Below are 25,320 nucleotides of genomic sequence, written 5' to 3'. Positions count from 1 at the left end.
TTCCCAAGGTCCTCTTTGTTCCACTTTTTAAAAAGACAGGCACTAGGTTTCCCCTTCTCCAGTCTTCTGGGGCCTCAACCGTCCTTTATGAATTCTCAAAGATAATTGCTAATGGTTCAGAGATTGCTTCAGCTAGTTCCTTAAGTAACTGAGGATGAATTTGATCAGGCCCTGCTGACCTGAATATATCTAACTGACCCAAATATTCTTGAACTTGTTCTTTTCCCTATTTCGGTTTGCGTTCCTTCCCCCTTGTTCTTGATATTACATTGAGTACCTTTTTAGTGAAAACTGAAGCAAAACTACCTCAGTCTTCTTGATGTCATCAGTTATCTCTTCCTGCCAACTAAGCAAAGGACCTATACTTTTCCTTTGTCTTTCTCTTGCTCCTAATGTAATTAAAGAATCTTTGTATTGCCTCTTACATCCCTTACTAGAAGCAACACATTTTGTGCCTTAGCCTTTCTACATGCTTATGCTATTCTTTTATACTACTTCTTAGTAATTTCTTCCAATGTTTCCACTTTTTGTAGGCTTCTTTACTTAAACCTGTGTGTATTTCAGGATATGTCTAATGTGCTTAGCACAATTTTGATATTACATAAACTGTTAACTTATTAACATCAAATAAATGCAACACTTATTACCTTCCACGCTTTACCCAGCTAGGGACCAGTTGAACTAACCAAAGGAGATCATGGTGATGACTGGAAAGTTCACTAATTGTCAGACAGAGCTGAGGCATCTTAAAAAGGAAAAAGCTTTACTAAGAATGGATTATATTAAAATGGTCAGCTGTTACATGTATGAAAAGTGGTCAGAAAATCCATATATCTACAATCAAACCATTATCCCCTTCCTGGAGCCGTGCAGAAAGAAGGGAGAGTATGTCCTTAATGATATTTTTTTGCCTTGCATTTGTAGGTAGTCAGCCCATAGATATTCCAGGTTTATTAATTTACAGTAGGACAGTCAAGGTTTGTATGCCAAAAAACTCGCTTGCCAGCTACATTTAGGATAATGCTTTGCTTCATTCTTTCAAGCAGACATTCTAAATTTACAAGAACGCTGTTGAGTCAGATTCTTGTACAATTCAATATAGTGCTCGCTTACAAACAAGCCAGACAAGCACAATGGTAGAGAAACATTTACACTTACCCCTCTCCCCCACACACTCAGTCACTTCCCCCATGATTACTCATCTTGCTTATGCTGAATTTTCCAATTGTGATTTTGTTATTTAAGTTAAAAAAATTTTTTTTTTTGCTAAGTCAAGAACGCAAGTCAGGATGACCACATGAACGTACTTCAATACAGGCCGACGTTTAAATAAGAGCGGGTTTCCTTGGACTCAAGCTGTAATTTTGTATACCTAGCATTATAAAATCAGGTATGACATTACCTGGGCATCCCAGTCTCTGATATTTTTCAGTAGGTTTAACAGCAGACCCTGAAGATCGATCAACGGAATTTGCTGCAGTCGTTTTTCCAGGCTAATTTTAAACAGCAGTAACAGCAGCAGCAGAAGCTCCTGGTCCGCATACCCATCCCGATACATAGTTGTACAAAAACCAAGAAACTTTTTGGGGAAAAAAGCCCAAACATATTAAATTATGAGATTTTCAGTTAAATTACTACAGTAGAGCCCCATCCTGAGGTCTCTTCCAACCCTGATATTCTATGATCTGACCCCCTCCTTACTGGCTCTCTGCATTTACAGAACAACCAGGACTCCAGGGCCAGAAGCAGGTGATCTCGCCTGTGGCCACTAGATGGCGATGCAGCACTGCATTTTCCCATTCTTTGTCCAATCTGGCAAGGGGTCCCAACAAGACCAGATAAACAGGGCTCTGCCGTATTTTAAAATATAGTCTAGGAGCTTAAATTTGCCAGCAGGCATATTAAATGTGTACTAACTGATGGATTTCCCTTGCAACATCTCCCATCATACCAGGGGACTAAAAGGGAGTATTTTTTCATTTACAGTAGCACATTTTTCTTAAACTATTCACTCCCTCCTTTCTGTCATTCAGACAGGGTGTCTTTTCATCTGATTCCAATACAATATTGCCCAGAGAGGCTGGGAAAAGGTGCTGTAGCAGTGATCATCCCCCATGGAACAGACATTCTATATAAATATAGGGTGGTGAGTGGCTGACAAGCTTCCCAGCTAAACGAACAATACTTGAAAAATCTAAGATTTTGACTAGACGCTCTCAGGTATTACTGTATGGGTTAATCCCACTTTATTCTCTTCTGAAAATATATGTATTCCTTAACCTACATCCTGAAATACACATATTCTGGATTTCTCAAGAATGTTGCTCTAAATATTTCCTGTAAACAGTAATGCTATCATACAGTTACCGCTTTCCCTACACAAATGATATGTTATGACAATTAAAGTATTTCCACAAGATATTTTTGAAGCCAGTTAAAAATTTTGTATTTAAATTTTAGGAACTTTTACTCAGAAGAGCTAGCTCAAAAACATGAGCTTGACTTTCTCTCAGGGTAGTATTACCTTCACAAGACATACCCAGTACTGCACTCAGACATAGATCTCCCTTAAAAAAAAACAGCACTTGAGAAATCTCACCTTGACCACGTTAATTAGGTTGGTTTCTGGCAGACAAGAAAAAGCGGGACCTGCAGAGGTTTCTCCACTTGTTTGTTTTCCCACTGTTATTTGCATTTCAGATCTAAGAGAAAACATGTCAAACGACCTACACATTTTTTTTAAAAAAAGATACTCCAAAGCCATTTTGATTCAATTTAAGAAAAATATTGCATGATTTCTTAGAAAGTGTTATAGGGAACAAGCTCTGGGTGTCTCTAAAGCGAGGGGTCTCAACCTTTTTCTTTCAGAGGCTCCCCCAACATGCTAGAAAAACTCCACAGCTCACCTGTGCCCCAGCAACTGGTTTTCTGCATATAAAAGCCAGAGCCGGCATTAGGGGGTAGCAAGCAGGGCAACTGCCTGGGGCCCCATGCCACAGGGGGCCTCACAAAGCTACATTGCTGAGGTTCAGCCTAGGTGGCAGGGGTCAGGGACCTGGGCTTCAGCCCCATGCAGTGGGGCTTCGGCTTTCTGCCCTGGGCCACAGCGAGTCTAATATTGGCCCTGTCTGGAGGCCCCCCTGAAACTTGCTCGAGGCCCCCTAGCGGGACCCCAGGCCCCTGGTTGAGAACCACTGCTCTAAAGCACTCTTAATGGTTTGGCCCAATTTCCTAGGTTGTGCTTTTTATAAAACTCAGCAAAAAGTTAAAGCAGGAAGAGCCAAGGACCAATAAACTCTCTGGTTTGTTGAACATTTAACTGGCAGAAATTGTTATAATGGTATGTGTTCTATGTACTATATGGTTAACAGTCGGGCTGTGTACACTTAAAAATCCAGAGAGAGTGGACATGACAGAAGAAAACCAAGGAAGCAGCTCCTAGTCTACATTCCAGCGTGAGATAGGATATTTATTGTTTAGAGCAAAGAAAGCAAGAGCTAATTACTTACAAAATATCATCTTCACTAAAGGTGGGCTGTAGATGCTGCAGAGGAAATAAAGATCTAAAAGGCACTCCCATATTGATAAATATAGCCGATATATCAGACAGTGAGGGAATCCACGCTTTAGACTGTGCATCATTGATGGACGCTACAAGTACAAAACAAGACACTGATGTTTAAAAAGTTAATTTTAGAGTTTGTTGCTTTTAAACAAACTGAATATGTGTAATGGCCATATGTGATACCAGTGCTAAGCACTACTAACATGAGGATCTTCTGTACATCGAAGTACAGGCCTGTTATCCACAAAGCCACCAGGATAATTTTGTAGCACTAAAGGTGTGGTGCTTGACACTGAAAGGTGATATTGGTTTTCTAGTTCAGAGCAGTTTATGTTTTAGGTGAGTTTTTGAAGTTGCTCCCCAACCCAGGGCATGATACGTAGGGTGAGGGTTACTTTCAGAGGACCAGATAAACTGCCAGTGGGGCTATCATCAGAATATCGGAAGGGTTATGCCTGCCTCTAAGAATGGACACAATTTCTAAACCAGAAAGCATTGTACAGGTATAATTTACTCTTGTTTGATGGCAGTTACCAAAAAGATGATGCTCAAAGCCTAGGGGATATTGGTTTATAGCATGCATTACTGTCTGACATACACATAGTAATTGTAGAAGATGCTCTCGAGCCTAGGGGTAGCTAAGTTAAGAAGGGAAGATAAAAATGAGATGCAAAATTTTTCAGACAACAAAAAGAATCAGGATTATAGCTCTGAACTGGGTCACGCTTTTATAAACTGGGACTTGATGCTGTTGCGAGGAATGCTGAAAACAGTGGAAACTGAAAGTGCCCCAAGCAGGATCAAACCCTACTCCTATGGAGTAACATTTGAGACAAAGATACACACGGTGATGTACAAGACAGAGGAGGACATATTCCCTGTCCCGGAAGCTTACAATCTAAACAGACAACAGAAATCAAGGAGAAAATAAATAGGATGGTTCAGAGAAACTCAACCCATACCAGCTTTTTAAAAGTTTATATGAAATGGGTGAGTAACTGCCTTTTTAATTAAAAGAATTAGCTGGTAGGCTTTAATCAGTAACAAGTTTTGAGGGATTTGAATGAACAAAAAAGCTGGAGAATATCTGGAGTGGTCAGACAGAAGTCCCTGAAACTGCAAATGAGAGAGGGGAGGATAAGCAGGAAATGAGAGCAGAGATGTAGGCAGGGGCAGATGCTCGAAGGCCATTTCCATACACGGCGCCCTCTGTTACCACTTCTGCTATTTATCCTGAAGGAAAACCATGCAGCGTTTGATATAACCAGATATAACCATCTGAAAAAAATCACACTGCCTTCTAGTTTTCAGTCTATGGACTGTTTGCCTATACCTCACAAAATAAAGGCTGAGGAAAAGACTTCTGGGAGGGAAAAAGTCAACATTTGATCTACTGGACAGATGTCTTCCTAGTTTTAGTGCTATTTGGGCAAGGATGGAAGGTAGTTGACCAGAGTAACCTTTGTATTGGGTGTATCACCCCTGCAGCTGTACAGTGAGATCATGACCAGCTGCATGGCTTGCATACAATCACTGAAAGACTAGCGGCTATGAAATGTGTGCCATATCACACAGCAAAGGGACCTAAACTCACAATCTGGATCTACAGTGGCAATGTAATGAAAGAGAACCAACGTATTCTCTGTTTTTCCTCTTTCTAGATTTGGGCCTAATGACCATTTTCCTCAGTCAATCACACTGTCTCGTTTAAAAGACTCACCATTTTTAATTGTTATCTCCATCAGCGTATCCAAAATCTGCACTGAAACATAGTAGTCTGAATGAACTGACATCATCTGTTGAAAGAAGCATTGCAAACTAAGTTACGTATTAGGTACACTGCAGTTTTATTCATAAAATAACCTGAATCCTTGTTAAGAGAAGAAACACGTTACAAAAAAATAAATGCCAAAGCCTCCTAAGCAAGGAACAATGTGAGGCATGATACCACAGGGTATTTGGGTTATTTGCAAAAAGAAAAGGAGTACTTATGGCACCTTAGAGACTAACCAATTTATTTGAGCATAAGCTTTCGTGAGCTACAGCTCACTTCATCGGATGCATACTGTGGAAACTGCAGAAGACATTATATACACAGAGACCATGAAACAATACCTCCTCCCACCCCACTCTCCTGCTGGTAATGGCTTATCTAAAGTGATCACTCTCCTTACAATGAGTGAGTGAGTGAGCGAGCGTGTGGGGCGAGGGTGAGAAAACCTGGATTTGTGCTGGAAATGGCCCACCTTGATTATCATACACATTGTAAAGAGAGTGGTCATTTTGGATGGGCTATTACCAGCAGAAGAGTGAGTTTGTGTGTGTGTGTGGGGGGGGGTTTGAGGGTGAGAAAACCTGGATTTGTGCTGGAAATGGCCCAACTTGATCATCATACTCATTGTAAGGAGAGTGATCACTTTAGATAAGCTATTACCAGCAGGAGAGTGGGGTGGGAGGAGGTATTGTTTCATGGTCTCTGTGTATATAATGTCTTCTGCAGTTTCCACAGCATGCATCCGATGAAGCGAGCTGTAGCTCACGAAAGCTTATGCTCAAATAAATTGGTTAGTCTAAGGTGCCACAAGTCCTCCTTTTCTTTTTGCGAATACAGACTAACACGGCTGTTACTCTGAAACCTGATCTCTGAATCTTGACCTCTTCCCCTCAGAAACATTTGAGATGTAGCAAACAGTAAAGAAAAATTGGTAAGGAGGGAGAGCAGCATATCCTAAAACCAGCAGTACTGTATTAATCCATTTGGAGACCATCTTCCTGAATATTGTTGAAGAGAACTGGGGAGGAAGGTTTTTTAAAGATATAAAGACAACCCTAAAGAAGATTTCCTAAATGGTGGTTCACGTCTTTTCCTAAGGCCAATGTGGCAAGTGGGCTCCTGCCTTCTGGAATCAGTTTTTCGGAAGCTGCATATTCTCCAATGATTCAGAACTTGACCCACCTACTCATGCATGTTGAGGATTTTGGGCAAGATGAATAATTCCTTGTGATAAATGGAAGGATGTTTACCTTGATAATAAATGAACTACAGAGAACTGCTGTATGTAATATGCTGTAAAGCCAGTGCCTTCTAAGAGCAGAGACTTCAGACTCTTTCTGTGTAAGTCTTTGACACCAGGAAGCATGTCTTTATGGAGAGAAAGAACGGAGGGGACATCTACTTTCCAGTGACTTGATAGGTTGCAAGAGTTTATAACCCTACTCCCAGGTTGGAAAACAGCTAACTTTTGGATAGACAAATTGCCCTAAAAACTTTGATATCAAAGTCTCTGAGCTACCTTATGACAAACCTGTGAACACTATTTGCTGTTGAGATGCAACTGTTCAACTCCAAGTCTAGGATGAGCTGCAAGTAATCCAGTGGAGATGGAATCTCTGGTTTCCAAGTTGATCCACCCCCCAAAACCATTACTAGAACTGTCAATACTCCGTATAAGCTGAAAAAGGTAAAATGCCCACAAGAAAGCTAGGAGAGTACCTTGTTTAGCAACTGCTGCTGAACAGCCAAGCTACCCCGTTTAGGTAGTTGAGGCGGTATGCAAGAACAGACTATGGGACGGGAGAGGCTGTCTGCAGAGAAGGAACTGTTACATCTCTTCATTTAACTAGTTGAGAACCATGTATTCTTGGGCAATTGGGGTGACCACTGATTGCTTCTTCAGTTTTGATCTTCTGAATCACTCATTTAGTAGTTGCGTGAGGGGCTGGAAAGAGAGTGGTGTCAGAGCTATTTATCAGAATCCCACATGCCTGAATCATGTGACCAGGAAAGTACCCTGGGGTGCTTCCTGTATGGCCCCTGGGGATGAAGCTCTGATGAGAATGTCAAGATGAATTCCTGGACTCCTTAAGTCTGGCTAGTGTCACTACTGACAACATCAGAGCATCCTGGGGGCAGAAGACCGACTAAAAAGTAATGCTTTTTGTGGTGATTTCTGCAACTGAGCAATAGAAGTTAAACAGGTCTGAGAGACATGCAGATAAGCTTCTGCCATAACCACCAGTGTCAATATGTTTGATGGAGAAATTTCTGCTATAACTGCAACTAGAGTCTCCATCTTGAACTTTGCCCTCATCTACCTGTTCATTCTCCTGAGGTCCAAGACAGGTCAAACTCTTCATAATCTATTCTTTACTGTGGAGAATACAGACTACGGCCTTGAGCATCTTTTATCACGAAAGACAGGCTTTAAGACCCTTAACTATAGAAGTGAAAGGTCTCCTTCAGTCAGTTTAATTTTTCTCAGGGTCTAAAGAGGAAATGAAGGGTGTGGAGGAGCTCCAGAGAACATCTATACTGTACAGACTCCTGTACCCACATGTCTGAAGTCAACAGCATCCATGTGATAGACAAGAGATATTCCACCCTTAGGCCTGTTTCAGGACAGAACCACCCCTGTTGAGGGTCTCTACAGAAGCCTGCTGGTGATAGGGGAAGCGTCACAAGGGAATGGAAAACCTGATTTGCTGTCCTGAGTCAGAGCCCCTTCCCCAGCATAAGATTCTATGGAATGGGAGCAGGTGTGGCAGAGCTCCCCAATCCTTCTGACTCCTGACAGAAGGAGCACCTACTGGTCTTCTACTTGCACTGTTTGGCCAGCTCTGCCTTGATTGGGGAGGGAAGAGGCGAAAAAAGGAGTTTGGTAGATGATCATACTAGACAGACTGGGTACAAGAAATTTGATCTCCTAAAAGGGATAACAGGGATGGAAAGATGGAAGAGAGAGCTTTCTGTTGTCCCCAAAATAAGATTTAAGACATTAGGATTCTAAAGAATAAGGCAGGATTACTGAAGTCCTATTCTGTTTGTAGTGCCAGGAAGGTGAAAAGACCGAAGTGGCATGGCCAAGCCCCAGAACCCCACAGTGTCTGAAATGTCTCTGGTGTTTGCAGGAAGAGAGGTGCAGCTGAAATATTTCAGATTGGAGGACAGATCAGGATCCAGAAAGACAGGGTGATTTATGTTTAAATTAGAAACTGATCTAGTAGGTTCACAATCTTGGGTATTCTAACTGTATGACTGTATAACTATATGTCCCCAAATAAACTAATCATGAATATAATTGTACCTAGGAGAAGTGAAAAATAGCAGTGATCTTACCTGAAACAGCCACTTCAAAACTGGCATGGGGCACTGTGTACAACTGTAAGCACAACTGAGGAAACCCTGAGTTGCTAAAGAAAGCTGCTGTGTTACCTCTGATCTGTGAAAATAGTTAGAAAGAGAACAGAAATCAATTTGGTGACAAAATCGACATCTCCAAAACCATAAAAACAGTATTTCCCCCCCCAAGATCTCACTTAACGAGAATTCTGAGTTTATGAAACATCCATTACAAATATTCTTTTCACTATATTCCTGGTGGATACAAGTTGCAGGCCATGTCTATGCTACAGAATTAAGTCACCTTAAGTTTTGACAATGATCATAAGTTGCTTTAACATCGGTGGAGCACGTCCACGCAACATTGTGTCAGCTGAGCACGTCCACAGTCATTGCTCTTGCATTGACAGAGAGTGTGTTGGATTAGGGGTAGCTATTCCACTGTACAACTCACCACCCTTTGTGACCCTCTGCTGCTGGGAGCTCTGGGAATGGATCATAGTGCATTATGGGGCTGTGCATGCCATCCTGTGATGCAAGTCTTTCCATCCCATCATTCCATGGGCTTCCTACCTCATTTCACACCATTTTTCAACAGCCCTAGTAAACTGTGTGCCCACTACCGCTAATTGACAGTATGGATCCTCAGCTACTGATCACTTGTGATGCTGAGCATACGAACACAAGGCAACTGGTCCGGCAGTTTTCCATGAGCTGCAGAACAGGGTGAACTGGTGTTCCCTGCTCTGCAGTCTGCTATGGAAACAAATAATTCAAGATTGCTGCTGCCATTCACAGAACAGCTTGCCAAGGTAGACCATCAGTACTGGGCTAAGGAAACAAGCACTAAGTGGTGGGAATCGCCTCGTGATGCATGTATGGGATGACAAGCAGTGGCTGCAGAACTTTCAGATGAGTAAAGCCATATTCTTAGAACCGTGTGCGACGCTCACCCCAGACTGAGGTGCAAGGACACCAGAACGAGAGCTGCCCTCACTGTGGAAAAAAGGAGTGGTGATCACTGTGTGGAAGCTGGCAACTCCAGACTGCTAAAAGTCAGTCGCAAATCACTTTGGAGTTGGAAAGTCCACCCTGGGTGCTGCGGTGATGTAAGTGTGCAGGGCCATTAATTGCATCCAGCTATGAAGGACTGTGACTCTCAATAACATCCAAGAAATAATAGATAGCTTTGCGGCAATGAGATTCCCTATCTGCGACGGGGTGATAGATGGAACGCATATCCCAATTTTGACCTCTGACCATCTTGCAACAGATTACATCAACCAAAAGGGTGACTTCTCCATGGTCTTGCAGGCACTGGTGCATCACCCAGGCTGTTTCACTGACTTCAGTGTGGCGTGGTCAGAGAAGTTGCACGATGCATACATCTTTCGGAACACTGGAATGTATAGACAGCTGCATGCTGGGACTTTCTTTCCAGAAAATTCCAATGAGGGATGTGCAAATGCTCATAGTGATCCTTGGAGACTGTGCATACCCTTAGCTCCCGTGGCTCAGGAAGCCTTATACAAGAACCTAGCCAGCAGAAAGGAGCACTTCAATAACAGGCTCAGCAGGTGCCAAATGACTGCTGAATATGCCTTTGGCCGATTAAAAGATTGCTGGTGCTGTCTTTTTGGCTGGTTAGACCTCAATGAGGAAAATATTCCAATGGTCATTACAGCCAGCTGTATTCTCCATAATATTTGTGAATCAAAAGGGGAAAGTTTCTTCAGGGATGGGCCACTGATTCTGAGCAGCCAGCTGCCGATTCTGAGCAGCCAGATTCAAGAGCAATTAAAGGGGCGCAGCGAGAGGCTTTTCAAATCAGGGAGGCTTCGAAGGAGCATTTTGACAATGACTCCCAGTAATGTGTCGGTATGTGATGCATTTGGCCAAGTAATGTTTACATGCCACCATGAATTACCCCTGTAGTGCTTGCTTCTTGAGCGTTAATTGCAAGGAGCAAATAGTCCTACCTATAGCCAATGTGTTTCAATGTTAGCACTGAGCAATGTATGTATTTCACAAATAAAGACATTTAATTTCAGAGTCTCAAGTCAAACAACAGGATCAAATGCAAACTTTTGGTCAAACAGGGGACACAACAAAGAAGAACAATCTCACAGTTAGGGCTCTCACAGCTGGGTATAATTCCAGCTTTCACTAGGAAACCAGTCCCCCAGCATAGCGTGCACAGGGTACGACAAGGGACGAGGAACCCACGATGAATGTGGTGGGAGAATTTGGGGAGGGCATGGACCAGAATTCTGTAGCGGCTGGAGGAGGAGACAGGCACAGATTTGCTGTGATTGCAGGCTAATGAAGGACTTCAACATCTCTGTCTGGTCCTCGAGGATCTTAATTATCCGCTCCTGCCCGTGTCCTTTCCTGGCTATCCAGCCTCAGTCTTTCATTGTCTCCCTCCATACTCTTTGTTTCGCTCTATGCTGTATCTGTTGACTGCAGCACCTCCCGAAACATATCCTCCTTTCTCCTCCTGAGTCACTGTCTTATCTGATGGAGGTGCTCTGCTGGTGCGAAGGAGTGTGTTTCTCAAGGGCACATCTGTAGACGAAGGCAAAGAAACAATGAATAGAGACAATATTGTGAGTGCGCTCACAGCTGAGACTATCAAAAGTTACACACACCTCTTTCTCACTGTCTCTTGGCTAGCACACAGGTCACCGTGAGTCCCAATCATGGTGAGTTTGGGGGGAGGAGGGGGGACAGAGGGGACAAAGGGTGTTTTGTGAAGGGGGTTACTATAAGTGGCTTGGGAACCTACTCTGAATATTGGTACATTTTTCCACAGGCTGGGGTAATTGAACCCAATATCTCACTCCTAAGGGTAACCCAGGATGCAAGGGGGCATCTGCTGCATGCAGGTGGCTTCAGACTAGCTCCATAGGCTGCTTGCTTGCATACTGCTCTGGTCCCTGCAAAAATAATTGCTGCGTGGAGCAGCAAAGTTTCCTACAGATGGGGGAGAAACAGAGCAACTCTCCCAAGGAACCTTCAGCAGAGGATTGCAGAATATCTTCAGGAAAGTTTCCTAGAGATCACTATGGAGGATTCCAGAGACATCCCTGTGTACACTAACAAACTTTTCTGCCGTGGCCCCACTGCATAGATGGACAGGCTCTGTTAATTTCTGTCCCTTACCCCATCCTCCAACCTATAGCAAAGTACATGAGAGCTCAATCTCTTTTCACCATGCAGTATGAAAGCAAAATGAGCACTTACCGGAGCTCCCCTCTCCTGCACATCAGAGCAGGACTGCAGGGACTGGCTAGACCCTTCCAGAGTGGAAAAGAGGTCCTGACTAGCCATGGCACTGGACAACTCTGCCATGTGCTGCACAGCATCCTCCAGCTCCACCTCCTTGTCCACCACTTCCTCATCAGGGCTGAGTCAGCAGTCTCCATTCGCCCCAAAGTATCCACGGGACTCTTGGTGGTGGAGGTGGGGTCGTCGCCGAGGATAGCGTTCAGCTCCTTTTAGAAGTGGCATGCCTTCGGTGCTGAACCAGAGCGACGGTTGGCCTCCCTTGCCTTCTGGTACACCTGCTTCAGCCGCTTTATTTTATCATGACATTGCTGCGTGTCCCTGTCGTGCCCCTCTCCTGCATGTCACTGGCAATCAGCCCATAGGTATTGAAATTCCTATGGCTGGTGCGAAGCTGTGATTGCACAGCCTCCTCTCCCCATATAGTCAGCAGATCTAACAGCTTCTCTGGGCTCTATGCAGGAGCGCGTCTGCTGCATAAAGCCAGCATGGTCAGCCGGGATGATGCCGTGTGAACTGCGCACACCGAGCAAATGAGGAATTTCAAAAATTCCTGGGCCTTTAAACGGGGGAGGGGTGCATACCTGTGTACCTTCAAACTGGTGACCAGAGCAGTCATGAGGGGCATTGTGAAACACCTCCTGGAGGCAAATTAGGAGACATAATCAAGTGAGCTGTCTATACTAACACTGCATTGCTTTAACTACATCGCAATAAATTCTATGCCGCTCCTCGAGGTGGTTTTATTGTGTCAGCATAGCAGGAGAATTACATCAGCAGGAGAAGCATTTCAATGTGTATACCTCTACTGTTCTGCTGACTTTTGTCGACAAAACTGTAGTTTAGACAAGGCCTTAGTCTACTACAGTGGCTGTACCTTATTCATAATAAAACTTTTCAAACTCAGGTGACTAATTTTAAAGCAATTAGTCCTCTCTCAACTGTCATAATATACATTGAAAATTTTAAGATTAAGAAAGAATAATTCACTTTCAAATATTCACTGGTCTTCATTAAAAGGCATAATTGTTTTAAAGATATGTACTTTTTAAACAGTGTACTAGCTCTACTAATGAAAAAACAAATTCTAAGACTAATTTGGATTATATTTTTATAACCAAATATATGCACTACTAAGATGGATCAAACCAGTGGCCCCCGCTAGTCCAGTACCCTGCCTCTGAAAATAGGGGCTACCAGTTTCTTTAGTGGAAAAACAGAAGAAACTTTATAGTGAACACTTGTGAAATAAGCCCACGGATGAAGTGTCTTCCTAATTAGATACTGGCTTATACCTTGAAGCATGTGTGTTTTTACCCCTTCTAAGCAACCGTCTCATATAACCATGTATGTTTTTATCATCAGTGTCTAATTTGCTGAATCACTGGCCTCAATTATAGCAACTTCTGGTAAGAGTTCACAGGTTAATTAGGCATAGTAGTATTTCCTTTTATCAGTTTTATACCTGTGGAATTACAATCTTATTGAATCTTTTGTTCCTATATTATGAGAAAGGATAACTAAGAGCATCTAGTTTTCCTTCTATGTCCAAATCATCATTTTGTATACCTCTATCATATACACATATATCCCTTCTCTAAAGTGAAAGGGATAATCACCTCAGTCTCTATTCTGGGAATGGTTTAATAAAATTTAAAAAAAAACCAGAAAAAATTGAAAACTACTTGCATTCCAATATTTTCCTGCAGTATTTAAAAGCCAAACACCGTAGCATCATAAAACAAGAGATTCTGGAGGTGAAACTGACTAACTTAAAAAAAGAATTTAAAAAAGCAGCACAGTCTAATTTCCTGCCCAAGCTCAGCGAAATGCAAAAGGAAAATTAAAAACTGAATAGTGAAACGTTCGAAATTTAAAACTGAGTTTTGATCTTTATGAAACTATCAAAGGGGTATAGTGTCAGCTGTTGCTTTTGTGATGTGTATGAAGCCATTTAAAGTACAAGGAAATTTCGCTCTTGTGGGTTACACAGGCATACAAAGGACTTAGTTCTATGATTAAGCCTTGATAAGGGGGATAGGGATGCCACAGATTGTAACTTTTTTTTAGGTCCCTATTAATTTTATCCTCTGATGATAGGTGAAGAGAAACACTTCTGTTTGTTTCCCCAAAAGGGAATGAAGAGAAGATGCTGGACCCTTGGTTTCCCTCCCCTTCCTCTGGAAGGCAGTATGGACCGATGGATAGGGAACTGGATTATGAGTCAGAAGAATTGGGTTCTTTTTGCAGCTGGTGTGTTAAGTGACCTAAGACAAGCCACTTCACCTCTTTTCACATTCAGTTAGGGCCTCTAAACGCTAATGTAAAACAGATAAGGAATTAAGTGCCACCTCCCTGTAAGGGAAAGAAGAGGGAAGGAGTTTGCCATGACTGACTTACCATTACTTCCAAATTTTCTCATGACAAGACAGCCGTATGCTTAAATTGGTTCTAGGGGTTTTGTCATGAGACTCAACTAGTTCTTCTGATGGGCTGCGTGATTAGATACGCGAAGGATTCTAGGCTTCACGTCACCCCAGAACATAATGATTAAGCTGTAAAAACTTTTGTTTGAATCCTCCTTAGCATGGCAACCTTTCTACAAATGAGTGCAACAAGTACTACAGCTCAAAGTCCATTTTAGGAGACCCGATCTTCTGGGTCTTGCCATACCCAAGCAGCTAACTTTCTTCATTCATTATACTGTATTTTTCAGGTCTGCCTTAGCAAACTGTCAAGCTTGTGAAGGATTCCATGGGCCAAGGATTCCAAGAGCCAACAGAAACAGGGGGAAGCCCTCTATCCTGAATCCTTCTTCATCCATGTTAATGAAAAATGGAGGTGGGTTGTTCAGTGAGCCTGGAGGTGGTGTGACTGGGTTTATAAACCCCTCACTGGACAGGCAGGGTTAAGGAGCACCTCCGGGCTCAGGAGGCCCTGCACCTGCCTGTGTCCAGCATTCTTGGGTTGGAGGTGAGATTGAAAAGGCAGCCAGACAGCATAGTTGGGGGTGGCAGGACAGGGAGAAGGATATGCTCTAGGAGCTCCAGGGAAGGAGGTGACCTAATACCGCACCAAGTCAACCCTGGATCGGAACCCAGTGAAGTGGGAGGACCTGGGGTTCCCTACCCTACCTGAGAACTGCACCACGATTGGGCTGCCACTCGGGAACTGTGCCCACAAGGTAGAGCTGCCACCTGGAGCCCTTACCACTAGGCAGGAGACCCAGGTTCCCACCTACAGGGGGAAACAGCAAAGCCTCCTTTCATGCAGTGGCACAATTGTTTTGTAAAGCCCCCTAGGAAAACCTGAGTTCCAGATAAAGGGGTCAGCACTGGTTTTCAAGGTAAAGCAGAACTCACTTCCATCCAAAGGCTTTTTTTTTTTTTTTTTTAAAACTCTTCAGAAAAATCTAGCCAGTATGACAGCCTTGCAAATAAAAGGCAATAACATTTGGGGGGGGGGGGGGGGGAGAAGAAGAGGGGAAAAAAAAATATCCTCACCTAAGAAGGAGTTTTTCTATAGGATTTTGAGGGATGAAATCAGAATTCCTCAAATCAAGGTTTTGTTGATTGAAGATTTTCCCAGAGTTTGAGAAGTGAAATATTTCTTCTCCAGGATGAGAATCAGGAATGGCATCAGATACTACTGAAAACCTCTTTATAAATGCCCTGTAATACACACAATTGTTCTTGTGAACTTAGATAATTGGTACTACCTGTCTGAGACAGTTTTATCCTTGGCTGATGAACATTTCAGCCTTAAACTGAAAAGCCTCTTTAGCCTAGATTCAATACAGTTATTGCCAAGTAATTATGTAGGACCCTGAAGATAAAGTAGGCGCTTGCATTTTAAAAAAACAAAGAGGTAACAGGGATAGGTTACAGGAGCCACATAAATCAGGAGTTCTCAAACTTTTTCTTTCCAAGTCCCCCGCAACTTGCTATAAAAACTCCACAGCCCACCTGTGCCACAACAACTGTTTTTTGCATATAAAAGGCAGGGCCAGCGTTAGCGGGTAGCAAGCAGGGCAATTATCCAGGGCCCCACGCCACAAGGGGCCCCACAAAGTGAAGTTGCTGAGGCTTTGGCTTTAGCCCCAGATGTCGGGGCTCAGAGCCCAGGGCTTTGGCTTTCTGTCCTGGGCCCCAGTGAGTCTAATGTCGGCCCTGCTTGGTGGACCTCCTGAAACCTGCTCAGACCCCTCCGGGGGGCTCAGACCCCTGGTTGAGAACCACTGACATAAACAACATTACACTGAGTACGCATGCCCATGTGGGAGAATAAAGAAACTAAACAGATTTAGGTGATATTAAAGAGGAAAAACCTGTGTTCTTCTGACAGATCTCTATCTTCATCAGAGTTTTCTTGCTCTTCGTCTCCAGTTGAAGAATTTAGTCCAATTTCCTGCATGTCTTCTTGTAGTTGCTTCTCTAGTTCATCTATCCTGCAGTGGAGGCAAGAGCAGAACACCCTATTATTGCTAGTCCATTTTTACAACGAACGGAAGTACGATTAGCGTTCAGATCTCTGATTTCAGCATCACATGAAGCACATTATAAGGTGATAAAACTGGCTGAATGTACTCTTCTGAGTATATCAGTTTAAAACAAAAATTTGATGAAGACTACTATAGCTGTATGATCCTACTTGTAAATAATATCAAGAAATTATTATTAACAGGTAAAAGATCAACGGGAAGAATACTCTTTTTCTATTACTTTAAACAGCTTTTGAATTTACTTCTAAGATCAAGTTCGTTACTAGCTAGATTGTCAATAGCACCCCCTCCCATCATCACAAACTGGCATCAATACACATTCCAGCCTATGGCTTTTGCCTTAAGGACATCTTGGAAGGATGCTAATTGATTGCACCCACCAAACTGTGGCTGTTCTGATCCTAGTATGCAGCAAGAACGATGTTAGTGTCTGATAGGCCTACCTCTATAACAGCAACCAACTCGGAAGAAGCGACAGTAAAAAGTCTATGTAAGTAATTTTATTTCGTACCTGCCTAGCAGCTGTTTGGTGACCTACAATAAGGGAGACGATAGGAACTGGAATGAGACTAAGGACAGGTATACACATCACAAAAGCCACAACTAACACTATGTCCTTTTACTGACAGTCTCATTAACACACATTCAGATGGTCCCTCTAGGTACAGATTGAGGCACACTGGCAGCAGTAGCCAAATCTTAACTTGCTACGGCTCATGCTGTGCCAGTTCTGGGAGGAATAAAGAACCTATGATTCCACAAGCAAGTTTAGCATTTTTCACAAGTATCATTAGTATTATTTACCTTAAAACAACAAACATGCTAACCTTTTGGATTCTTCCTTCTCCTTCAAGAGATGCTCTAGGCTGTTCACATAAGACACTTGACTCACAACAGGCATCTTAGAAAGCTGTAATGAAGTAGTATGAATTTTTTTTTTATAATGGGGAAAACAGTCTTCTTAAGAGGATTCACGGCTAGACAAAAGGCCGCATTCATAATAATAATTTAATCCACCTGCTCAAGAAGATAGATTATATGAATTTGCACTTAGAAACATACAGGAGATCCTGAAAAATAAAATCTAAGCCAAAGAGCCCCATTTGACAGATTACACAACCAATTGCAAAGAGCAGAAACATTTTCTCTCAGACAGCACTGACCAGCAGATGAAACACTGGCCTTACCATCTCAGATCTTAGCTCTGTTTTCAGCTCTACTACAAGCTTCCTACGAGGCACTGGGCAAAAAAATCACAACCTCTCTAAGCCTCATTTAACCGATACGTAAAATGGGTGTCAGATACTGCAGTGAAAAGCATCCTATAAAAGTTAAGCAAACACACTTGCTAACTTCTTAAGGAAGCGATGCCAGGTTTTACCAAATAAGGGCTGAAGAGAATTAAGGCTAGGCAATAGAATAGAGGAGTCTAAAACATTGGGCACAGGGTTCAGAGCTAGGTGGGGCTAGCAATCACAGAAGCTCAAAGGAACATTTTGTGGTGAATGAAGAAGCGCTTTTACCAGATCCTGCATTTGATTAACATTTAGAAATTCGACCCGAGATAGCTTTAGCACAATTCAGGAGCTTTTTTTTTTTTATTTCTGATTTTTGTTCTATATTGTTGTGTGCACACCCTTTAAAAAATAAATAAATAAAACACGAGACTATCCCACAAAAGATATGGTCATGGCAATTCTTGAGTAACACACTATTTATCTGTAGTGTCCGTTTAATTCCACAGACGCATAACTAGGTAAGATGTTTGCAGTAAATGTATGTGACCAAACATCTGATCTAGTATGTGCCTCTAATTAATGGTCATTACATGTGTGTATAATATTTGTGTTTTTTCAGGAAACAAGGCAAACAGCACACACACATAGACCCCATTATTTCAAGAGTTAGAAACAGAATAAATTTTTATGTAGTCATGATATAAGACAACTTTGACTAAGGTTTTAAAAAAATCAGCTGTTTTCAAGGTAATTAGCCTTCTGTTAGGAGCACTGCATTAGGAAAGTCTTATGCTAGAAGTGCTTAAAGTTAACCCTCCTTTATATTTTATTATAAAAATTTAAATTAAAAAAAAAAAGCAGCTTTTTTTCCAGGTTGTGCTACTGAACAAATAATTTGTAAAGTGCTAACCTTAAGTTATCCCCATAATACTCATGTAAATTGTAAGATGTGGTTCATCCTAATGGACAGACCGAGGAAAAAAAGAGAAGTGACGGCAGGATAAGTCCTGGCACCTCTTGCAAGGTCCCAAGTATTCTCAGCTTCCTTGAAATTCAGGCTCTCTCAATAGGATGGTCTGATACACTTCAAAGAACACTTCATGCTCACAGGTCAACCTCCTGAGCCTTCACAGCTCACTAACTACCTAGGTTCCCACTAAGCTGCATGGTCGCACAGCAGCCTATTAAGCACCGCGCAGGGCTGTGGTGGGGAGAGATGACTCTTCCCCAGTCCCAGACCTGCCGCAGCCTGGGGTGGGGGTGGGAAGAGATGCCTCTCCCACCCACCCAGGTGCTGCTGCGGGTAGGGCGAGCTGTGGGAAGTCCTCTCTCCCCGCTGTAGCGCAGGGCAGCCTGCACCCCAAACCCCTCATCCCCAGCTCCACCCCAGAGTCCACACCCCCAGCCAGAGTCCTCACCCCCTGCACTCCAACCCTCTGCCCCAGCCCTGAGCCCCCTCCCACACTCCAAACCCCTCGGCCTCACTCCCGCCGCATGAATTTTGTTATGTGCGCCAATATGGCACACATCACCTCCATACTGGTGCACATAACAAAATTCATTCCGCACATGCGTGGAAAAAAGTTAGAGTGAACACTGCTAACTACTTTTAAATTCATCAAGGTGGATGAACTTCTAGAGACTGGGGAACAGCTTACTCAGCAGCCAGCCCAACAAATATTGAACTCCCAGAAGAAATGAAGCAGACCAAGGAAGGATCTTGCCACATTCAGGACAGTATGGAAATGTAAAGCCTATTTCTGTTTTAACAGGAAGAGTAAGTGGAAAACAAAGTTCCTGAAACCACTAATATGCTCAAGTGGAAGAGGCCAAAGGAACTTATTTACTTTATGTAATCACTGCAAATGCTCAGATAGCATAGGTATGAGTGTGGTATAATACACGATGAAAGGATGCTCACCATGTTATAGGATCAGAACTGACTACCCAGTTTTACAGCCAAATACACAAGACTTTACAAGAGATTCTTCTTACAAAGAAACAATGAAGTGTCAGAAGAAAAACACCGATAAATTTGACTCAGATGAAAAAAATTTTAGCCACTTACAGGACGTTTGGGTGATGGAGTCAAGGTGTCCTGTGAAAGATCCTCAAGACAAGCTCCCTCTGGAGTTCCAGCACATGATTTTGAAGTTGAGGACAGGATATCTTGCAATGGCAAGAGCATTTCTTCTTCATCGCTGTCCAGATTACAGTCAAAACTCTCATCTTCACTATCAGAACTGATGCTTAATTTTCTATTCAACACAGAAGTTGTTATGGTGGAGCTTTCAATGTTCAACTCATTTGAAATCTGTGAAGAACTAGTGCTATTAGCTGAGCAACCATCTTCAAAATACAGTGAACGTGCAACAACTTTGCCAATCTTTACTGAAAATACAGGCTTCTCAAAAGTTTCCACAGAAGGCAAGTTAGAATTATCTTCTGAAGTCTTTACACTGTTCTCTTTTGATTTAGTAAAGTTCTTGTGAGAATCTGAGGGAAGCTGTACATTATCATCTTTACAAAGGATAGGTTCAGTCTGTCTCACTCTGTCTTGCTCTTTCTTAGTTTCCAATACCTGAGATGAACTAGCACTTTCAATGTGGGAAGAAGAATGTAGGCATTTCATTTCTTCTGTGCACACTGTATTTGACTGAGTTTTAGTTAATTCATGGATATAAGTCTTTACAGTAGCTTTTTCCTGAGAAAAAGATGTTGACTTTTCTAAGAGGAAATGTGAGCGGGTTGCTTGCAACTGATTTTCTTTGGTATCTGCAACATGGATTTGGTCATTTTTATTAGCACAGTGTCCAGAATTTAAAGGTGATAAACCCACATATGAGGAATTACCTTTTTCCTTTTTGTGGCTTATGTCAAAATATTCCTCTGAAAGAGACAAGTCTTCTCTATGTGACATAGCAGCATCCTCTAGTTGCAGAACACCATTACCTGGAGACTCTAGTACAATGTGTTTAATGAATTCAGACTTTCTACTTTGGCATTTTTCAGACGACCTGCTGAAATGAGGTTCATTCAAACTTTGTACCACAGGTTTTCCTGAACTTTTCAAATCCATATTCATAGATATTCTTTTTTTTTTCCCAGGAAAGTCTTTTTGTTTGGACAGTCCTGAAGAAATTTTTGAGTTAAGGCGGAATGACTGGTTTTTCCATATATTAACAGCCTTTTCAGATGACCATCTTGATAGAAGTGGGGAAGAAACTTCAGGTTTTGAAACCTGCTTTGATTGAGATGAATCATCTGTGGAAAAAGTTTGAAAAAAGTTTCATATTTTGTAAAAGTTTCAGTGTCTCTCTTGAAACTGTGTCACAACATTCCTCTTTTAAAAAGTAGTAAGACAACTGTTAGTTCCTCATTAATGACATAACTGACAAAATGTTTGAGCACAAACAGCAACTCTCTCACTTAGCCCACAGTATTCAGGCTAAGATCAGTTATCTTTAGTTGAGATTATACATGTGCATTACTACTTGTAACTAATTTGGCAATGAAATAAGAACAGTTTCTTTTAAGAAAGGAGCTCAGTATCATATTGGGGCACCTGCTCCATATGCTAGAATTAAAATATGAGGGACTATAGTAGCCCAGACTAAGGGAAGAGGGATCATGTCTGAGAACAGAGGAAAGTTTCCGTTAAGTCTGAAGTAATTTATTTCAAATACATTTATTTATACCTGGGCTTCTGAAAACTGATTTTGAAAACAGAATTAAAAGTATCACAGTAACTAACACACTTATCAGATCCCATTCCCTTTTGGATTCTTTTAAAATATAGGTACTGATCTTCTGGGTGGTGGTCCAATTCCAAATTTCTAATTAGGCATTGTCACCTCTGGCAGCCTGGTCGGGGGGGGTGGGGGGTAAAAAATGCTACCATATATAAAGCTATTGGTTGGTAAATCCATCCAACTTAAAAAGAGACCCAAGGATGCCTTCTTCTAAAGCTAAATTTGATACCTGAGACACAGAGCTGGGCAAAAGCACTGTTATTCTGAAAACTGGTGCACTAACATGCACTGTTTATTTTGCTATATTTTGATATTTAAGTAAACAGAATCAATATCTCACATTGTCAACTATGCATTAATTTTGTGATGTTCGCTTTTTAGGTAAGTATGAATCTGTCCTTTTTAAAAAAAACAGATTAAGCAAAGTGAATGAAATTCTGCTCTTATTTATTCTAATTAAGGCTACGCTTTAGTCATGGGTATTTTTAGTAAAAAAGTCATGGACAGGTCATGGGCAGTAAACAAAAAGTCCATGACTTTTACCATATACCCCTAACTAAAACTTGGGTGGGGGGCCGTGGGTGCTCAATGGGGAGGGTGCTGTCTGGAATCCTGCTGGTGCTGGGGTTTTTTGTGGGGCAGGCAGGGGCTCCCTACCTAGTTCCGTGTGTCCCCTGCAGCTCCTAGGCGGCGGAGGGGTCAGAGGGCTCCGCGCGCTGCTCCCAGTCCCGCCAGAAGCGCCGGCTGCGTAGCTCCCATTGGCCAGGAACCACAGCCAATGGGAGCTGCGGGGGCAGGGCCTGAGGGCACAGGCAGCACACAGAGCCCCATGGTCCCTCCTCTACCTAGGAGGTGCAGGGCCATGCCAGTGAGAGCCAGGGAGCCCTCCACCCCAGGATAAGTGTCCCCCACACCACCCAAACCCCTGCCCCTAGCCCTGAGCCCCCTCCCACACACCCAAACTGTAGCACAGGCTGCAGAAGTCACGTAGGTCACGGAATCCATGACTTCCGTGACAGACTCGCAGCTTTAATTCTAATGTAAACTCAAAATAATTCCATTGATTTCAATGGAATTACTTTAGGATTTACTCATTTGGTTTAATCTTTTTTTTTAATTCAGTTTATGCAACATCTATATACTGAATAGTACAAAATTATGGTTTAAAAGGAAAGCAATATATTAAAAGTACAGCTGTCAAGTGATTAAAAAATTAAACGCACTGTTAAACTAATAGAATACTGTCTATTTAAATATTTTTGGATGTTTTCTACATTTTCAAACATATTGATTTCAATTACAGCACAGAATACAAAGTGTACAGTGCTCACTTTATATTTATTTTGACAAATATTTGCACTGTAAAAAACAAAAGAAATAGTATATTTCATTTCACCTAATACAAGTACTGTAGTGTAATCTCTTTATAATGCAAGTTGAACTTACAAATGCACAAAAAATAACTGCATTGAAAAACAATGTAAAAACTTGAGGACCTACAAGTCCACTCAGTCCTACTTCTTGTTCAGCCAATTGCTAAGATAAACAAGTTTGTTTACATTTACAGGAGATACTGCTGACAGCTTCTTATTTACGTCACCTGAAAGTGAGAAAAGGCGTTCGCATGGTACTTTTGTAGACGGCATTGCAAGGTATTTACATGCCAGATATGCTAAACATTCATATGCCCCTTCGTGCTTTGGCCACCATTCCAGAGGACATGCTTCCATGCTGATGATGCTCGTTAAAAAAACGTGTTAATTACATTTGTCACTGAACTCCTTGGGGGAGAACTGTATGTCTCCGGTTCTGTTTTACCTGCGTTCTGCCATATATTTCATGTTATAGCAGTCTCGGGTGATGACCCAGCACGTGTTCATTTTAAGAACACTTTCACAGCGGATCTGACAAAACGCAAAGAAGGTACCAATGTGACATTTCTAAGGATAGATACAGCAGCCGACCCAAGGTATAAGAATCTGAAGTGCCCTCCAAAATCTGAGAGGAGTGAGGTGTAGAGAATCCTTTCAGATGTCTTAAAAGAGCAACACTCCAATGCAGAAACTACAGAACCCAAACCACCAAAAAAAGAAAATCAACCTTCTGCTGGTGGCATCTGACTCAGATAATAAAAATGAACAGGCATCCGTCCACTTTGCTTTGGATTGTTATTGAGCAGAACCCGTCATCGGCATGTAAGCATGTCTTCCGGAATAGTGGTTGAAGCATGAAGGGATAGATGAATCTTTAGCACATCTGGCACATAAATATCTTGTGATGCTGGCTACAACAGTGCCATGCAAACACCTGTTCTCACTTTCAGGTGACACTGTAAACAAGAAATGGGCACCATTATCTCCTGAAAATTGTAACCAAACTTGTTTGTCTGAGCGATTGGCTGAAGTAGGACTGAGTGGACTTGTAGTTCTAAAGTTTCACATTGTTTTGATTTTGAGTGCAGCTATGTAACAAAAAAACCCAAACTACATTTGTAAGTTACACTTTAAAGATAAAGAGATTGCAATACAGTACTTGTATGAGGTGAATTGAAAAAGTTTCATCATTTTTACAGTGCAAATATTTGTAATAAAAAATATACAGTGAGCACTGTATACTTTGTATTCTGTGTTGTCATAGAAATCAATGTATTTGAAAATGTAAAAAAAATCCAAAACTATTTAATAAATTTCAATTGGTATTCTTCTATTGTTTAATAGTGCAATTAATTTTTTTATCAGTTAATTTTTTTGAGTTAACTGCGATTAATCGACAGCCCTAATTAAAAAGTAAAACCATTATTATTTTTTTTAAAAGTTGAAAAAGACAAAAGTTGTAAAAACTACAACAGTAAAGGTGGAATTTCCAAATTAATCTTGAATCAATATTGTGGTTTCTATGTTTAAAGGTCTTAGGAATTCATGCTTAATCCTTTTATAGCAAACTGATAACACAGCTCATTTCTGCAATATCTTATCCTGATTTAATTATATATACACTAGAGAAAGATCAGGTAGGTGAGGTAATATCTTTTATTGGACCAAGTTCTGTTGGTGAGAGAGACCAGCTTTCAAGTTTACAAAGGCCCTCATCTCTCTAATATCCTGTGACCAACATGGCTACAGCACCACTTAATTAGATACTGTATTTTAATACTTTCAGCAGCTCCAAGTCATTTTTAAACTTTGCCACAACAGACCAAACCACTGCAAAGCAGAAATAGTTAGGTCTGTTTAACTGACATTACTTAAAAAAAAAAAACACAGAATATTTGTGGTACAGTTTCATGTTTAGTTTCTTAGTTACTGATGAGCCTCTATGAAATTATGAGAGTCTCAGTTCATCTTCATGCACATACAAGGAGTATTCAAACTTCAAAAGGAATCTAGCCATTAATAAAGGACAATCATTAAAATGAGATAACCTGTTTGCTCCAACTAATTCTACATCATTAGCATTGTTGTTTCTACCTGAGGCAGTCTCCCATGAAGCAGAGCTTGATCTTTTTCTTAAAAGACATCCATTGCCCTGTTAATAAGATGAAAAAAAAAAGTTACTTGGTTGAGCGTAACAGTGTTTTTAAACAGGGCTTGCCGGTTGGTGAAATAAATACCATATTCAATTTTAGAAAAAAATACCAATGCCATTTCCATTTATTTAAAACTACTTTTTGTTTCTCTTGGCTGTAAGGTTCACATCTAAAAGAGTGTTACGCCTTAACTCAGGGGTTCTCAAACTTCATTGCACCGCGACTCCCCTCTGACAACAAAAATTACGACATTACCCCAGGAGTGGGGACCAAAGCCCAGGCCCACACAAGCCCTGTCACCCCAGGCCGGGAGAAGGGCGCAAAACCCAAG

The 25,320-nt window shown here is 41.7% G+C and overlaps 1 protein-coding gene across 2 annotated transcripts in view; it reads right to left on the bottom strand.

Moving 5' to 3' along the window:
* Positions 1–25,320, bottom strand: part of SLF2 (SMC5/6 complex localization factor 2) — a 61,334-nt gene that overhangs the window by 20,388 nt on the left and 15,626 nt on the right. The window contains exons 4-15 of one of the 2 annotated variants that reach the window (XM_048858147.2): positions 24,931–24,988; positions 19,780–20,975; positions 17,301–17,383; positions 16,300–16,419; positions 15,476–15,643; positions 12,557–12,613; positions 8,682–8,784; positions 5,286–5,361; positions 3,510–3,651; positions 2,600–2,702; positions 1,403–1,579; positions 648–745 (exon numbers count right to left, since the gene is read on the bottom strand). In XM_048858147.2, coding sequence (XP_048714104.2) covers positions 648–745; positions 1,403–1,579; positions 2,600–2,702; positions 3,510–3,651; positions 5,286–5,361; positions 8,682–8,784; positions 12,557–12,613; positions 15,476–15,643; positions 16,300–16,419; positions 17,301–17,383; positions 19,780–20,975; positions 24,931–24,988 — 2,381 coding nt within the window. The remainder of the gene's footprint in view (positions 1–647; positions 746–1,402; positions 1,580–2,599; positions 2,703–3,509; positions 3,652–5,285; positions 5,362–8,681; positions 8,785–12,556; positions 12,614–15,475; positions 15,644–16,299; positions 16,420–17,300; positions 17,384–19,779; positions 20,976–24,930; positions 24,989–25,320) is intronic. The other variant, XM_048858148.2, reaches the window with a different exon arrangement.

Source organism: Caretta caretta, chromosome 7 (assembly GCF_965140235.1).
Source record: "Caretta caretta isolate rCarCar2 chromosome 7, rCarCar1.hap1, whole genome shotgun sequence".
In the NCBI taxonomy this organism is placed as follows: domain Eukaryota; kingdom Metazoa; phylum Chordata; order Testudines; family Cheloniidae; genus Caretta; species Caretta caretta.
This window is presented reverse-complemented; position numbering and strand designations above follow the sequence as displayed.